The sequence below is a fragment of the Pleurodeles waltl genome, chromosome 6, assembly GCF_031143425.1.
Source record: "Pleurodeles waltl isolate 20211129_DDA chromosome 6, aPleWal1.hap1.20221129, whole genome shotgun sequence".
Classification (NCBI taxonomy): domain Eukaryota; kingdom Metazoa; phylum Chordata; class Amphibia; order Caudata; family Salamandridae; genus Pleurodeles; species Pleurodeles waltl.
In genome coordinates, this window is record NC_090445.1 from 1,148,146,924 (window position 1) to 1,148,165,218 (window position 18,295).

General features: G+C 45.9%; 1 protein-coding gene across 2 annotated transcripts in view; it reads left to right on the forward strand.

Moving 5' to 3' along the window:
- Positions 1 to 18,295, forward strand: part of SEC31B (SEC31 homolog B, COPII coat complex component) — a 1,228,966-nt gene that overhangs the window by 295,021 nt on the left and 915,650 nt on the right. For both annotated transcript variants that reach the window (XM_069240364.1, XM_069240362.1), the window contains exon 10: positions 4,575 to 4,727. In XM_069240364.1, coding sequence (XP_069096465.1) covers positions 4,575 to 4,727 — 153 coding nt within the window. The remainder of the gene's footprint in view (positions 1 to 4,574; positions 4,728 to 18,295) is intronic.

Below are 18,295 nucleotides of genomic sequence, written 5' to 3' on the forward strand. Positions count from 1 at the left end.
GACAGTCATGAGCGATTGCTTGATCATCGAGCCGTTCCATAGGACTATACCCGTCCTGTCCTAACTTTGATATCGTCCTTCCTCCTAAATGTTATCTGTGGTGCACGCCAATATTCTAGTGACTAAAGTATGTATTTTCTTAACAAGGTGGGCATAAAGTGGGTGCCTCTGAAAGTGTGACACACAGAATTGTCTTCCCTTTACTTATTGGTCCCCAAGAAGGTTGGGGGGGCAGCGACCTATCATGGATTCTCGTTCATCAGGACAAGTTCACGATGTTGTTGCTGGGCCGGTCCCGTTGGCCTTAAAAGGAGAAGATTGATTGGCACCCATTTGACCTTCATGACACACATTTTTATCTTTCCATTCTCCCAGCCCACAGGTGCTACTTGAGGTTCACAGTGGGACCCCATCACAATATATTTTTACTATGCTGCTGCTCAAGCTAGGGAGAGTCCCATGCTGCAGGTTATCGCAGATTTCCTGCGAAGGTTAAGATTTAACGTATTTCCATGCTTGAATGAATGGCCGATGAAAGTGGAGACCCCAGCCTGGTCAGGGAGCACCTGCAGTGAAAGGTGACTCTTTTCCATGACTTGGGCTTTTCCACCAAAGTCCTGTCTCTTCTCTTCCTCTCAGAGGTTGACCTTTATGGGGTCAGTGCTCGACAAAACTCTCATGAAGGCTTTTCATTCTCCTCCGAGGATCACAGATACTTGGGAGATGATGCTGAAGTTTCTTAATCGAAACCCTCCCTCTTCCCCTCACCTCCGTCTCCCCCACCGCTGGGCCTCATGCATCATGTTGGTGATATTTTGATGGGCCACTCATTCTGTCCCCTGCAGCCCATAACTAAAGGCCAACCATGGTCTGGGCTATAAATCTGGGCGACAGGACAGTGCAGGGCCTTAAGACTGCATCAGAGTTGTGCTTGCACATCAAAGCATTTGAGCTGTGTGCATTTCATCTTGCAATGAAGCCATTTCATCTCAGGGAGCAAAATTCATTTTCTGTAGGACAACACCTCTACCGTCCATCACCTCAACAGACAAGAGACTGTGGGTTTGTGGATTGTATGTTATGATGTGATATTACTGTAGAAGTGGGCACAGTGGCAGGGAATCTTTCTGGAAGCATCTTACTTTACAGGCATCTTCAGTGTGAGAGTGGCTGCTTTGTCATCTCCCGTTGCAGGACCACAAACACAACTGCACCAGGAAGTAAGTGACCCAATCTTCTTTAATAGGTGTTTCCAGTCGTGGATCTACTCGCCACAGCCTAAAACAGGAAGTGTCCTCAGTTGTGTGCCATACATGTCCCTCTGGTTCCATTGGGGGCACCTTCAAGTTAATCTGGTCAGTTAGGTACTCATGGATGTGGCTGACAGAACGAAGTAATATTTAGGTGCTCTACATTCTGGAGATGAAGATGCAGTGATATGTGTGATTGCTAATACTAAAGGAGGTGAATATCGGTACACAACCAGGAAAAATTGGACATACACAAAGTGGAGACCTATTTTCGGGCAGTGTATTCAAAACACTAGAGCAAGATCAAGTGAAGTACACTAACCCTAATGTTACTGTTCTAGAGGTGCTTCTGAGTTATATAATACGCAGCACATTTATAGAAAATCTGCTCAGTATTCCGGAGGCCATAAGCATTTCTGATGCTAACACAGATAGTACAAAAAAATTATACAAGAATATGGTATCTAGTAGCAGGCTCGGAGTATAGGAACGAAGAACAGTGGCCAGGTGTGTACACAATGGGAACAAGCTCTTGAGAGTATCATCACTGACAAGTAATTGAAGTTTTGTTGCTTGATGATTCAAGATGTTTCGTTTAACAGCAGGCGTAGACTAATTCAGTCTGAATTCATTCAGCGATTTTATCATAGCACGTATACACCATGGTGAAGAACGCAAAATGCCATTGATTCAGCCATGAACCTGCAGACCTCATGTATTTGGCTTGATGGAGACCGGGAAGCCCGGTGTATTGGGGAGGACGTCTGTACAGAAGTGGGAAAAATGACAAGCAGTGTCCCTCCAGTGGTAGCTTTGAGAGGATGTGTGAAGGCAGTCCCTCTAGCAGTGAGTAATCTACAGCATTAGCATTACTGTTGGCAAAGCGGACTGTGGGAATGATATGGAACATAGCTCCTCACCCCAGAATCCAAGACTGCAATGAGGACCTGCTATATTGTAACATGGCAGTGAACATTTTCGATCCGTTGTTACCGTCTGTGTCTAAATCAGTGGATATATATATATATATATATATATATATATATATATATATATATATATATATATATATATATATATATATATATATATATATATATCCACTGATTATATATCCACTTATATATATATATGCGCTCCACGATAGACCAATTTATTGACCTAGACACAAGGTAAGGGTAGAAATGCGGGGACAGACGGCAGTCCAAACATTTTTTTTTTAATGATTGATAATGTCTGAGTCCAAGTCAATAGAGGCTCAGTGTCTACCATATGTGTATGATAGATAATGATTGTGCAACACGTGGGAAAGAACTATACGAGACATTGTGTTGCTATGAAAAACAGTGCAATGTTCATAAATACATTGAATATAATTAATATTAATTTAAAAATCTGCTACCATGTTTACATTTCATGCTAGGATACAATGATGCTCTGACCCTCCATAAAGCTAGCCCTTATGTGTATGGAATCCTCACTAGAAACCGGTCATTTGACTTACGGATACCTTATAAACCCAGGTTAGTCTCCTTGATCTGGGGCCTGTAGGACGCCTAAGATGTGAACTATTCTCATTTTGGGCAACAATAAATTCCCTTTTACCTAGGATGTCTGCCAACCTTCTTGGAGACATTAAGTGCACTCTTCGACCTTTGAAACACTGTCCCCTTACTTTGCAGGTTGCTAGGTACACTGTCAACCTGGGCATTGTCTTCTCTGTTCTTATTTTATTTTAAGTGTTCATGATGATTTAGGGTTGCATCAGTAAAAGGTTACTGACTTGTAGTAAAGAACCATTTTGCAGCAAGATTGAAGCTTCTCAATCTTAAAGTGGTTCTGATCGTTATGAGCAACAACTGATTGCGAACATATGTTGTTTGTAAACATTGTTCACCATGTTCTGTAACTGCACTGTTATGGTATGCTTTTGTAGGGTATTGCCCCATTGTTTACAGTCATCTAGTGGACATTAAGATCCTGGGCCCCGTTACAGTTGCTCTTAATCTCAAGGTTCAATTCATAATAGCATGTATTTGATGATCCCCCCAGAGTTACCTACCGGACAGTAACGATCATCTTGTTGCATGGCTCACTGTGTTTCCATGATTTAATATTTATAGTTTAAATGTATGTACATTCTTAAGATGTTGTAGCTGGGATGATTGCATTGTACCGTACCTTCACTCACCTTATGTCACATCCCTGAGGTAGGCCTTGGCAGGTCATTCACATCTAATGGAGAGTGAAGGTGGCCTAGTGAGGCCATCTTTCAATTGAAGCCCTTATATTTGGAGTCCATGGTTACTAATGATTTCTAGCATTCTATCTGTTTGAGCCACGAGACCTAGCCAAACAGTCCCCCTTCTGACCATACAACCCTACAAATGAGTCACGTGTGCGTGTGTGTGTAGGGTGGGAGGGGTGAACTTCCTGTTCCATTCCTGGAGCAAAACCATGGAACTCCGTCCATACCCTAGAGAGATGCATGTGCACTTGTTTAGTAAAGAAGTAAGAACTTAGCTGTTCCCCAAAAGATGACCCTCAAAACTCAAACACCCTCACCCATTCCCAAATAAGTGGAATCCACCTGCTATATGATTATGGATGTAACAAGCATAGGCAGACTGTCACTCCCTCCTTTATTGCATTACCACACCGAGTTTGCAAATACACATTAACAGTGACATGAGCAACTCTTTGATCAGATCACGTGACATCAAACATCCTCCCTTATAGACCACAATTCTGCAGAGGTATGAAGTGCTATATATATATATATATATATATATATATATATATATATATATATATATATACACAATACCATCATTATCAACATCTTTTGCACCTTCAGTATCCAGGTGCTTACACGTGCATTAACTTTTCTCTGGTTTATGTTTACATGTGCATACGCGTATCTTTTTTCTGCCTCTCCCCTTCCTCCTTTGGTCCTTTCTGCCTCCGATTTTGTCTATTTTCACTTTTCTGGCCCATCTCTTTCTCCTTTGTCTGCTACCTCATTATTTCTGTCTTTTCATCTCTTCAACTCTTCTCTCCTCTTTGACATCCCCTGGCTCTCGTCTTTTCAACAGTCCCCTTCACTGTTTGCTCCTAGGTCTTTTACAGTTGATCTGAGAGCAGCTATAGCAATTGCAACAGTAAGGATATGTTCTAATAGGGTGTGTTCTCCAGGGCTCATTGTCAGTGGGCGTCGCAGACACACTTAAAAGGTCCTAGATAAAACGAAATGGTTCTTCGCAGAAAAGTAACTCTCGTTTAATAATGGAAACAATTTTGTTGATCTTTTTTTCCTGACTTCAGATAGCCTCAGCTTTTAATACAGTGGACCCTTTTGGCACAAGCCAGCCTCTCCCGCTGTTGCCGCTGCCCCACCAAGTGACCCAACCCACCTCCATCCCTCCACTAAAGAAACCACCCAGATGGATTTGTAGACCAGTGGGAGTCTCGTTTGCAGTAAGTGTTCTTTGAAGTTTATTATTCAAATGTGCTTTCTGTTTACTTATATGTTATGAAGAATAGACTGTCCTTTTCTGACTCTCGCTCCTTCTGTTCTGTTGCTCTAAACTGACAATGTATTGCCAGAGGGCGCCTGGCCAGCTTATTCATTCATTCCACTAACAGGCGAAAAGTAGTATCCACGCTAATTCAGTACTCTTCTGTTGGCCATGGTGCCCTCCGCCTCTATGGACTTCTTGTATTTCTGTTTTGTATTTAATGATATAGGTGGCAATACAGTAAACTCAACATTCCCGCACAATCATAAATCCACTTGGCCCTTTCAGTGCCGTGCATTGAGGTGACATTCTGGAAGTACCCTTTTTAAATCATAGCTCTGATAATACGGGCTCTGATAATTCAGGGGTCCAGTTGTATGGGAATTTGGATTCTAGCAAGACTTTCTAATTTTTTGTCTTTTATAAATCTGCAAACACGGGCTAGGTGAGAAGTGATAGTTTCAGGGTTTATATGCCCTGAGCCTGCACTGCCACAAACCTACACGGCAGTCACTTCTTTCTAGTCTCTACCCACACTTCTGACGAGACCAAAAGTATAAATCTAAATCTTTCCAGGGTGGGAGAGAGGTGTTTTTTAAGAAAAGGAATTGGCTTAGGAAGATTTTGCATGGGCATGTGTTCCTGTGTATATTTGCCCATTCAAGTGGAATTCGCAAACTTTTGCTATGAGTACATATCCAAGACTTCCTTTTGTAAACTCTTGTGAATTCCTGAAAGTCGTACATCTGCACCAATACAAGGACATATTTATGTCTGTGCACTTTTGTGACTTTCTTTTAGAACTGGGCTGCGATATTGAAATGTTAGGCATAATGCTTTTACACTGATTCTCCTATGTTACTCTCTTACTAATATATTGACAGCAATCAAACACGTTTTACTACATAGTATCTAAAGTTGCACAATAGTTTAACAAAATATCCTTGCACATTTTTTGGGTGCACTTTCTACTTTGAAAGCAGGCAATCAATCATCAGTCTTGCTTTCATACTTACACATATATTGTATGTAATCGCTGAACGTTCAGGGAGCATTATACCCCCAGATTGTTAAATTTTGGGAGCGTGTACACGTGTTTATACCTGAACCACCATCAGTAATGCAAGCGGAGGTCACAGTTCGCTGTGTTTGCTTAGAGTGCCTAGCAGTAAAGGATTTGCATTAATTAATTCTGTACACAAGCTCAAACGACTTATACATTGGTTATAAACCCTTCCCTATAGACGGACAATCTTTTTTACATATCTATAGTGTGTTACTGCACACTGTGAGCTAAAGGGTTTGTGCTGCAGGGTGTTGAGCTTGCTTGTTCAGTAGACAAAATACAAATGAAAACTTGTTTTCCTTGGCCCCAACAAATATATGCAGAATTTCGGATGATAGTAATTTCTTTTTTTAAGCTATTATAATTAACAAACGTTTGCTAGGAGTACAGATCCCAGACTTCCTTTTGTAAAATTTAGTGAATTTCTGAAAGTCGTACATCTGCACCAAAAACAAGGACATATTTTTGTCTGTGCGCTTTTGTGACTTTCTTTAAGAACGGTGCCGCTATATTGAAATGTTAGACATATTGCTTTTACACTGATTCTCCTATGTTACTCTCTTACTAATATATTGACAGCAATCAAGCACGTTTTACTAAACAGTACCTCATAGGAATGGTATTTGAAGTTGCACAATTGTTAAAAAAAAAATATCCTTGCACATTTTTTGGGTGCACTTTCTACTTTGGAAGCAGGCAATCAATCATCAGTCTTGCTTTCATACTTACACATATATTGTATGTAATCGTCGAACGTTCAGGGAGCATTATACCCCCGGACAGTTAAATTTTGGGAGCGTGTACACGAGTTTATACCTGAACCACTGTCAGTAATGCAAGCTGAGGTTACAGTTCACTGTGTTTGCTTAGAGTGCCTGTCCTAGCAGTAACGGCTTTGCATTAATTACTTCTGTATACAAGATTAAACGACTTACACATTGGTTATAACCCTTCTCTACAGGCAGACAATCATCTTTCATATATCTATAGTGTGTTACTGTACACTGTGAGTGTGAGAAAGTAGCCTCTTTCTAGCCTTGTTACCCCCACTTTTGGCCTGTTTGTGAGTATATGTCAGGGTGTTTTCACTGTCTCACTGGGATCCTGCTAGCCAGGGCCCAGTGCTCATAGTGAAAACCCTATGTTGTCAGTATGTTTGTTATGTGTCACTGGGACCCTGCTAGCCAGGACCCCAGTGCTCATAAGTTTGTGGCCTATATGTGTTCCCTGTGTGATGCCTAACTGTCTCATTGAGGCTCTTCTAACCAGAACCTCAGTGGTTATGCCCTCTCTGCTTTCCAAATTTGTCACTAACAGGCTAGTGACTACATTTACCAATTCACATTGGCATACTGGTACACCCATATAATTCCCTAGTATATGGTACTGAGGTACCCAGGGTATTGGGGTTCCAGGAGATCCCTATGGGCTGCAGCATTTCTTTTGCCACCCATAGGGAGCTCTGACAATTCTTACACAGGCCTGCCACTGCAGCCTGCGTGAAATAACGTCAACGTTATTCCACAGCCCTTTACGACTGCACTTAAGTAACTTATAAGTCACCTATATGTCTAACCTTCACCTGGTGAAGGTTGGGTGCAAAGTTACTTAGTGTGTGGGCACCCTGGCACTAGCCAAGGTGCCCCCACATCGTTCGGGGCAAATTCCTCGAACTTTGTGAGTGCGGGGACACTGTTACACGCGTGCACTATACATAGGTCACTACCTATGTACAGCGTCACGATGGTAACTCTGAACATGGCCATGTAACATGTCTAAGATCATGGAATTGTCACCCCATTGCCATTCTGGCATTGGGGGGGGGACAATTCCATTATCCCCCGGGTCTCTAGCACAGAACCCGGGTACTGCCAAACTGCCTTTCCGGGGTCTCCACTGCAGCTGCTGCTGCTGCCAACCCCTCAGACAGGTTTCTCCCTCCTGGGGTCCAGGCAGCCCTGGCCCAGGAAGGCAGAACAAAGGACTTCCTCTGAGAGAGGGTGTAACACCCTCTCCCTTTGGAAATAGGTGTGAGGGCTGGGGAGGAGTAGCCCCCCCAGCCTCTGGAAATGCTTTGATGGGCACAGATGCTGCCCATCTCTGCATAAGCCAGTCTACACCAGTTCAGGGATCCCCCAGCCCTGCTCTGGCGCGAAACTGGACAAAGGAAAGGGGAGTGACCACTCCCCTGACCTGCACCTCCCAGGGGAGGTGCCCAGAGCTCCTCCAGTGTGTCCCAGACCTCTGCCATCTTGGAAACAGAGGTATTTGTGGCACACTGGACTGCTTTGAGTGGCCAGTGCCAGCAAGTGACGTCAGAGGCTCCTTCTGATAGGCTCTTACCTCTCTTGGTAGCCAATCCTCCTTCCTAGGTAGCCAGACCTCCTTTTCTGGCTATTTAGGGTCTCTGCTTTGGGGGTCTCACCAGATAACAAATGCAAGAGCTCATCAGAGTTCCTCTGCATCTCCCTCTTCACCTTCTGCCAAAGGATCGACCGCTGACTGCTCAGGACGTAGCAAAATCGCAACAAAGTAGCAAGACGACTACTAGCAACCTTGTATCGCTTCATCCTGCCGGCTTTCTCGACTGTTTCCAGGTGGTGCATGCTCTGGGGGTAGCCTGCCTCCTCTCTGCACCAGGAGCTCTGAAGAAATATCAGTGGGTCGACAGAATCTTCCCCCTGCAACCACAGGCACCAAAAGACTGCATCACTGGTCCTCTGGGTCCCCTCTCAGCACGAACAGCGTGGCCCCTGGAACTCAGCAACTCTGTCCAAGTGACTCCCCCAGTCCAGTGACTCTTCAGTCCAAGTTTGGTGGAGGTAAGTCCTTGCCTCCCCACGCTAGACTGCATTGCTGGGTATGGCGTGATTTGCAGCTGCTCCGGCTCCTGTGCACTCTTCCAGGATTTCCTTCGTGCACAGCCAAGCCTGGGTCCCCGACACTCTAACCTGCAGTGCACAACATTCTGAGTTGTCCTCCGACGTCGTGGGACTCCCTTTTGTGACTTCGGGTGGACTCCGGTTCACTTTTCTTCCAAGTGCCTGTTCAGGTACTTCTGTGGGTGCTGCCTGCTTCTGTGATGGTTCCCTGACTTGCTGGGTTCCCCCTCTGTCTCCTCTTCCAAGCGGCGACATCCTGGTCCCTCCTGGGCCACAGCAGCACCCTAAAACCTCTACAGCGACCCTTGCAGCTAGCAAGGCTTGTTTGCTGTCTTTCTGCGTAGGAACACCTCTGCAAGCTCCATCGCGATGTGGGACAACCATCCTCCAAAGGAGAAGTTCCTATTCCTCTTCTTTCGTGCAGAACTCCAAGCTTCTTCCAACAGGTGGCAGCTTCCTTGCATCCTCAGCTGGCATTTCCTGGGCTCCTGCCCACTCTCAACACTGTCGTGACTATTGGACTTGGTCCCCTTGTCTTACAAGGTACTCGGGTCCGGAAATCCACTGTTGTTGCATTGCTGGTGTTTGTTCTTCCTGCAGAATCCCCCTATCACGACTTCTGTGCTCTCTGGGGGTAGTAGGTGCACTTTGCACCTACTTTTCAGGGTCTTGGGGTGGGCTATTTTTCTAACCCTCACTGTTTTCTTACAGTCCCAGCGACCCTCTACAAGCTCACATAGGTCTGGGGTCCATTCGTGGCTCGCATTCCACTTTTGGAGTATATGGTTTGTGTCGCCCCCATACCTATGTGCTCCTATTGCAATCTACTGTAATTTTACACTGCTTGCATTATTTTTCTTGCTATTACTTGCATAATTTTGTTTGTGTACATATATCTTGTGTATATATCTTATCCTCATACTGAGGGTACTCACTGAGATACTTTTGGCATATTGTCATAAAAATAAAGTACCTTTATTTTTAGTACTTCTGTGTATTGTGTTTTCTCATGATATTGTGCATATGACACCAGTGGTATAGTAGGAGCTTTATATGTCTCCTAGTTCAGCCTAAGCTGCTTTGCCATAGCTACCTTCTATCAGCCTAAGCTGCTAGAAACACCTCTTCTACACTAATAAGGGATAACTGGACCTGGCACAAGGTGTAAGTACCTCTGGTACCCACTACAAGCCAGGCCAGCCTCCTACATTGAGCTAAAAGTCTTGTGCTGCAGGGTGTTGGGCTTGCTTGTCCAGTGGATAAAATAAAAATAAAAACTTATTTTCCTTGGCCCCAACAAATATATGTGGAATTACGGATAATAGGAATTTATTTTTTAACCTGTTATGATTTTTTGAAGAAAAGAAATGACAATATAGCAAGTATTATAATAAAATTAGAGACAAAATTACATGACAGCTACATGAATCGGCAAGTCAACCATAACAATATGAATACACAGCCCCACGGTTGCGATAACAAATAGGATCGCAGAGGGTCCTAAGAATCCCTAGCACGTGATTGAGGATGCAGTGCTTCAGTATACACTTCAAATAGGGTATTACAGTATAAAAAAAAATTCGGTAATAAGGTGAGATTGCCCTTTGCAAGCTGCCATGACAAAACCCTATTGCCCAAATCTGGCCTATTTGTTTAAACTGATAACAATGTATGTTGGGCGATGAATTAATCCAGAGTACAACTATCTAGTTCTCTTCTTTTATTCAAAATATTGGTCTTTATATCTGTAGGAAAGTGCCCTCTTTCTTGCCATGGTTACCCCCATTTTCTGCCTCTTGTCAGCGTGTTTGACTGTGTTCACTGGGATCCTGCTAATCAGGACCCCAGTGATTATGCTCTCTCCTCCAAATTTGGTTTCTACTTACCTTTTCTCCCCACAATTGGCATACTGGTGCCCCAATGCAATACCCGAGCATATGGTACCTAGGTACCCAGGACATTGGGGTTCCTGGTGATCCCTATGGGCTGCAGCAGTTATTCTGCCACCCGTAGCGAGCCCAGGCAAAGGTTTCCGAAGGCAGTCACTGCACCAGGTCACTAAGTCACCCCTATGGTAGGCCTTCTCAGCCCAGAGGGTAGGGTGCAGGTACTTGTGTGTGAGGGCACCCCTGCACTAGCAGAGGTGCCCCCATGAACTCCAGCCCCATTTCACTGGACTTAGTGAGTGTGGGAATGCCATTTTATATGTGTACCGGACATAGGCCACTACTGTTGCAAGTACTGGGAGTATGATCCCATGCACTCTGAGGGCTTTTTAGAGGACCCCCAGCATTGCTACCACCAGTCTTACAGGGTTTTCCCGGGCAGCCCAGCTGCTGCCAACCCTCAGACAGGTTTCTGCCCTCCTACTGCTTGATCTGATAAAGCCCAGGAAGGCAGAACAAAGAATTTCCTTTGGGAGAGGGAGATAACACCCTCTCCCTTTGGAAATAGGTGTGACTGTCTTGGGAGGGGTAGCCTCCCAAGCCACTGGTTTTGCTTTGAAGTGCACATTTTGTGCCCTCCATGTATAAACCAGTCTACAGCGGTTCAGGGACCCCCAGTTCCTGCTCTGGCGTGAAACTGGACAACGGAAAGGGGAGTGACCACTTCCCTGTCTGTCACCACCCCAGGGTTGGTGCCCAGAGCTCCTCCAGGGGGTCCCTGGGTTCTGCTATCTTGATTCCAAGGTTGGCAGGGAACTCTGGGAGCATCTGAGTGGCGAGGTCAGGCAGGTGACATCAGAGGCACCCTCTGATAAGTAGTTACCTGGTTAGGTAACCAAGCTCCCTCTTTGGGCTATATAGGGTCTTCCTCTGGGGTGGGTCCGCGGATGCGGCTTGCTTGATTCCAGCAGGAGTCCCCTGCAACCTCTGCTTTGACTTTGGGCCTCCAGAACCACAACTGGACCCTCCAGGAACCTACAAGCTGCAGATCCACGAGGAAGACTCTTCTGCAACATTGTATCAGAATTACTGCCAGCTTTGCAACATTTCCCCAGCTATGCATCCTCAGAAGACTGCAACTCTCCAGTCTGCACAAGAAGAAGGAATCTCCCTTGGGGCAAAGGCATCACTCCACTGTAACTACAGGTACCTGGCTGCAATGACGACTGGCTGCGTGGATCTCCCTTCATCCTGAGTGGCGTGGGTCCTGCATCATGGGTGGTTGTCCGGAAAGTCTCCTTTGGTCCTCTTTACCAGCTCTTGCACTTTGGTGGTGGTAAGTCCTTTCCACCCCACGCAAGACAGTACCCCCGTGCACTACATCCTTTGCAGCTGCCAAGGCTTGCTGATTCACCTCCAAGGGGGACTTCTGGTGCCGTGTAGCTCCAGCCCCCAGCACTCCCTCCTGCAACTCCTGGGCTTCTGTGTGGTCCTATGATGATGTGGGAGCAACTTCTGTGGTGCTGTGTGGGCTGCTTCTGTGTCTCTGCCCTGTGGGACACTTGTGGGTGCTGCCTCTGCTACTGTGGGTCTTCTGCGATGCGGAGGGTCCTCTGTGAGTCCCCCTTCTGGGTAGAATCCTCCTGGACCTTGCTGGTCCCCAGCAGCACCCCTTTTCCTTCAACCCCAAGTTTGCCTTTGCCAAGGCTTGTTGGTGGAAATCCTCACTTGCACCCATCTGCAATCCAGCTTCCAGTGTGGGAGACCTTTTGCATGCATCAGGAAATCTTCTCCAGTGCAGTGCTGACCTGTCTTCCTTCTTCGTCAACCATCTCCAAAAGGTACCTCTGAGTGGGTAGTATCTCCTACTACTTCTGGACTCCACAGACACTTCTGGACTTGGTCGCCTCTCTCCACAGGTCTCCATCTACGGTATTCCACTGCTGGTTCCTGGCAGGCTGGTCTGGGTGTCTTATTTTTCTTCTTTTCATCCTTTGGGTGGTTTTGGGGAAATCCAGTGTTTTACTCCTGCATTCCTGGTCGCTGGGGGGGTACTGCATTACGTACCTGTGTGGTTTCCTAGTACTCCCAGCTCCCCTCTACACGATTTACTTAACTAGGTGGGGGCCCTGTGTTCACATTCCACTTTTTCAGTATAAGGTTTGGGTTCCCCCTAGGGACACTATTGTATATTGCTATTTTACAATGTTTTCTAAACTTTTTATGCCTCTTACTGTTTATTATTAGTATATATATATATATATATATATGTGTGTGTGTGTGTGTATATGTGTAAGTGTATGCGTGTGTGTATATATATATATATATGTGTGTGTGTGTATATATGTGTATATATATATATATGTGTGTGTGTGTGTGTGTGTGTGTATATATATGTGTGTATATAAATATGTGTGTGTATGTATATAGTGTATTTACTTACTTCCTATTGGAAGGTTGCCTCTCTAATATTTTCTGATACGGTGTTCCAAAAATAAAGTACTTTTATTTTTGTACAACCAAGTGTTTTCTTTCTTATGTGTAAGTACTGTGTGACTGTAGTGGTATTGCATGAGCTTTGCATGTCTCTTAGATAAGTCTTGGCTGCTCATCCACAGCTACCTCTAGTGAGCCTGGCTTCTAGACACTGCCTTCACTACACTGAGCGGGGATATCTGGTTTTGGTATAAGGTGTAAATACCATAGGTACCCACCACACACCAGGCCAGCTTCCTATATTGGTGGTGCAGCGGTGGGATACACACTTGCAATTGCCTTAACACTCTTTCACTTGGTGCTTTCTGCAAGAAAGACCACTTACTAGTTAGGTTTACACTTATACCTAGTAGCAGGGACAGTCTCTTAATGTTTGGGTATGAGAGGGGTCTGGCATAGCCTTTGCTCCAAACTTCTACAGAAAGAGACTAGAAGTTAGGGAGGTTAAGCACACCCTACACGACCTTAACATGTCTTCGGGGCCTAGCTCATGGACTCTCCCTATGAGGATCTCACCTTCCAGGAACTGAGGGAATTGTGCAAGAGTAGAAACCTGTAGACAGGGAGGAATCGTAATAAGACTCTGCTTCTTGGCCTGCTCCTCCAGGATGACCAGAAACAAGCTGGTAGCCAGGAGGAGGAGGAAGAAGAACGGTCTACTGACCCCATTGTTAGAAAGAGAGGATCTGAACACTGAGGTGGGTCAGGAGGGTCCCTCAGAGGATCACAGGGTCTCTAGTAAATCCCCTAGTGTAGCTGGGAGCACTGCAGGTAGTGCCAAGGGTGGCCATGACAGCAGGCCCACCTTTGTTCCCAGGGGACTAGTGCAGAAGGTTGCCAAACCGAGGGACAGATTCTCATCCTGCCACTCGTGTCACCTCTTTATTGGAGGGGACAAACTGCTCAAACTCCAGGTGACTCCTTAGATAGGGAACTTAGGAAACTAAGATTGGAGGAGGCCAGGCTGAGACTGCAGCAGCAACAGATAGCCCTAGACAGGGAGGCCTTGGCAGTGGACAGAGAGGAGCAGGGATTGGGAGTAGCACCACATGGTGGCAGCAGCAACTTTAGTGTCAGAGAACCTAGGATAAGGGAGGACTCTTGATTCCATAAATCTTACTAAGTTTGTTCCCCCATACAAGGTGGGGGATGACATCCAGAAGTGGTTTGCTGCTCTGGAGCGGGCCTGTAAATTTCAGAAGGTTCCCCAGAGACAGTGGGCTGCTATTCCTTGGCTCTTCCCTCTGACAAGGATATGGATAGGCTTCTTACTGTCAGAGAGGAGGATGCTGATAATTACACAGTTTTAAAGTCTGCTCTGTTAGAAAGATTTGGTCTTACCACGGGACAGTTCAGAATTATGTTCAGGGAGACCAGGAAAGAGTTCTCCCAGGATTGGGTTGATTTTGTGGACTACTCTGTAAAGGCTTTGGAAGGCTGGTTACATGGTAGCCAGGTCAGTGACTATGAGGGCTTGTACAATGTGATTTTGAGAGAGCATGTACTGAACAACTGTGTGTCTGATTTGTTGCACCATTACTTGGTGGACTCAGATCTGACCTCTCCCCAAGAATTGGGAAAGAAGGCAGACAAATGGGTCAGAACAAGGTTGAGCAGGAAGGCTCACACTGGGGGTGACAGGGACAAGAAAAAGGAAGCAAGTAAGTCTCAGGACAAGGGTGGGGACATAATTAAAACTAAAGAGGCTTCATCAGCCCCACAAAATTCCTCTGGTGGTGGGTCAAAATCCTCTTCCTCTTCCCACAACAAAAGCCTTGGTGCTATGTCTGTAAGAACAAGGGCCATAGGCCAGGAGACAGCTCCTTCCCTAAGAAAGGCACCAAACCACCAACCACTAGAGCCCCCACCTCTATTACTAGTGCCCCTAGTAAGAAAAGTAGTGGTGAGTCAGGCAGTTATAGCAATTCCAAAGGTGTAGCTGGGCTCACTTTAGGAAGTGTGGTGGGGGATGGCTTAGCTCGGGAAACTACTGAGACTGTTTTAGTCTCAGATGGGGGCATTGATTTTGCCACCCTTGCTGCCTCTCCCCTTAATATGGGTAAGTACAGGCAGATGCCCTTGATAAATGGTATTTGGGTAGAGGCCAACAGGGACACAGGTGCCTGTGTCACTATGGTGACTGCAAGACTGGTGTCCCCCGAGCAACACCTACTTGGTCCGCAGTACCACGTGACTGACGCTCACAGCAACACTGTATGCCACCCTATGGCAGTTGTTGATTTCAGCTGGGGGGAGGGTGTTCCTGGCCCAAAGAAGGTTGTAGTGTCCACAGACTTACCTGTAGAGTGTCATGGGAGATGACTTGGAGACTTCAGCTTGGGCGGAAGTGGAGTTGGAGGCTCATGCAGCAGTGCTGGGCATCCCAGGGCATATTTTTGCTTTGACCAGGGCTCAGGCCAAAAAGCAAAGAGAGAAATGAATCTTGGAGCCTGGAACAATGGACCAAGAGGCTCCCAAAGGTAGGAAAGGAAAAAAGTTGCCCCATATCCCACCCTCCATTGAGGATTCCCCCTTTGAGGAGGAGGAATCCACTCCCTTGGTAGAACCTACACCTGAAGAGTTGAAAGCTGATACATCTGAACTTGAAGGTGCAAGGGGGCCTACATGGGAGGAGTTCAGTAGGGCACAGCACACCTGTCCCACACTGGAAGAGTTCAGACAGTGAGTTGTCCTTCAGGAGGCAGGGGATGTCAGTGGCACCCACAAGGTGTACTGGGAGGGCAATCTCCTATATTCAGAAGCAAGGGAACCCAAACCTACTGCCACCAGGAAGTTGGTAGTACCTCTGCAGAATAGAGAGTTTTTGTTGAAACTGGCACAGGCCGTACCCCTGGCAGGTCACTTGGGGCAAAGCAAGACTTGGGACAGACTTGTTCTACACTTTCACTGGCCCCACATGTCTGAAGATACAAAGGAGTTTTGTCGCTCCTGTGTCACCTGTCAAGCCAGTGGCAACACAGGTGGCACTCCATTGGCCCCCTGATTCCACTGCCAGTTGTTGGGGTTCCCTTTGAGAGGGTTGGGATGGATATTGTTGCTCCCCTAGACCTGCCCACTGCCTCTGGAAACAGATTTATACTGGTGGTGGTGGACCATGCCACCAGGTGTCTAGAGACCATACCTCTAAGGACCACTACAGCTCCGGCAGTGGCAAAGGCCCTCCTGGGAATCTTCTTAAGGGTGGGCTTTCTAAAAGAGGTGGTATCAGACAGAGGTACAAACTTCATGTCTGCATACCTCAAAGCCATGTGGAAGGAATGTGGTGTTACTTGCAAGTCACCTAAGAGTCATCTAAGAGACTCTCTTTGAGCGAATTATTGTAAATTATTTGGAGATTGTCTTTGATTTGTGTATTTAAAAACTGTATATATTAGTGTACAAAGATGTGTGATTTAAATGTGCGTGATGTGATTGTGTGTATGGTGATGTGATACATGTTGTTGCGCATGTTGAGTTGTCTCTAGTTTTGGTTTGTCGGCATTAGTGTGGAATTTATTTGGTGAAGGGGGGGTTTGTTCCTTTGCATATCTGATAGAAAAAGTGTACAAAATGTTGAATACTTATGTGTATAGAAAATAGATGAGAATTATTATTAAAGAAGTGAAAAATTGTTGCGTTTTCAGTGTTTCAGTCTCTATCCTGTGGATTGAGCTGATTTTTTTGAATGTTTAGGAGAGTGATACTTTGTTTACTGACCGTTACTTGCAAGTTCACCACCCCTTACCACCCCCAAACCAATGTGTTTTTTTTTTTTTTTGAGATTTAATAAAACTCTCAAAGGTACGATTATGGGACTCTGAAAAGCTCAGGAGGAGATGGGATGTCCTATTACCATGCCTGCTGTTTTCCTACAGGGATGTTCCTCTGGAGGGAGTGCGCTACAGCCCCTTTGAACTTCTGTTAGATCACCCGGTTAGGGGTTCCCTTGCACTTGTAAGAAAAGGATGGGAGCAACCTCTTTAGCCCCCTAAACAAGACATTGTGGACTATGTACTTGGTCTCAGATCCAGGATGGTCGAGTACATGTAAAAAGGCCACTAGAAACCTTCAGGGCAGCCAAGAACTGCAAAAGCAGTGGCAAGATCAGAAGGCTGTCCTAACTGTGTACCAGCCTGAACAGAAAGTGTGGGTCCTGGAGCCCGTGGCTCCCAGGGCACTCCAAGACAAATGGAATGGTGACCACACTATAGTGGAGAAAAAGGCTGAGTTTGCCTATTTGATGGACCTTGGCACTCCCAGAAGCCCCCTTTCAGGGTGTTTCATGTGAACTGCCTTAAGCCCTACTAGGACAGGGCTGATCCGATCATGCTCATGGCAACTAATGAGGGACAGGAAGAAGCAAGTGACCCTCTCCCTGATCTCTTCCCCCACCACTGCAGCTGATGGCTCAGTGGATGGAGTGATCCTATCAGACTGCCTGTCTGAGTCTCAGAAAGAGGACCGCAGGAACCTCCTAGCCCAGTTCTTTAAACGGTTTCCTCTGATAGCTGGTCAAACTACATTGTGTGAACACACCATTGACACAGGGGACAATTTGCCTGTTCAGAGTGAAATTTACAGGCAACCTGATCATGTTAGGGATTGCGTCAAAGCTGAAGTGCAAAAGATGCTTGACCTAGGAGTGATTGAGCACTCTGACAGCCCCTTGTCTAGACCAGTGGTGCTGGTACCAAAACCTCACTCACAAAATGGGAAAAAAGGAGATGAGGCTCTGTGTAGATTATAGAGGGTTCAACACAGTCACAAAAACTGATGGTCACCCTATCCCTAGGGTAGATGAGCTGATAGATAGACTGGCATATGCCAAGTATTTCAGCACCTTTGACCTGACTGCAGGATACTGGCAGATCAAATTGTCACAGGATGCAAAACCAAAAACTGCATTCTCAACCATTGGAGGGCATTATCAATTCACTGCTATGCCCTTTGGTCTGAAGAATGCACCTGTCACTTTCCAGAGGCTGGTGAATACAGTCCTCCAAGGTTTGAAGCCTACAGTGCAGCTTATCTTGACAACATAGCTGTCTTTAGCTCTGCCTGGAATGACCCCCCTGGTCCACCTGTGAAATATTTAGAGGCACTGCAGAATGTAGGCCTCACTATCAAGGCCGCTAAGTGCCAGATAGGGCAGGGGAAGGTTGGATATCTGGGCCACCTGGTAGGTGGAGGCCAGATT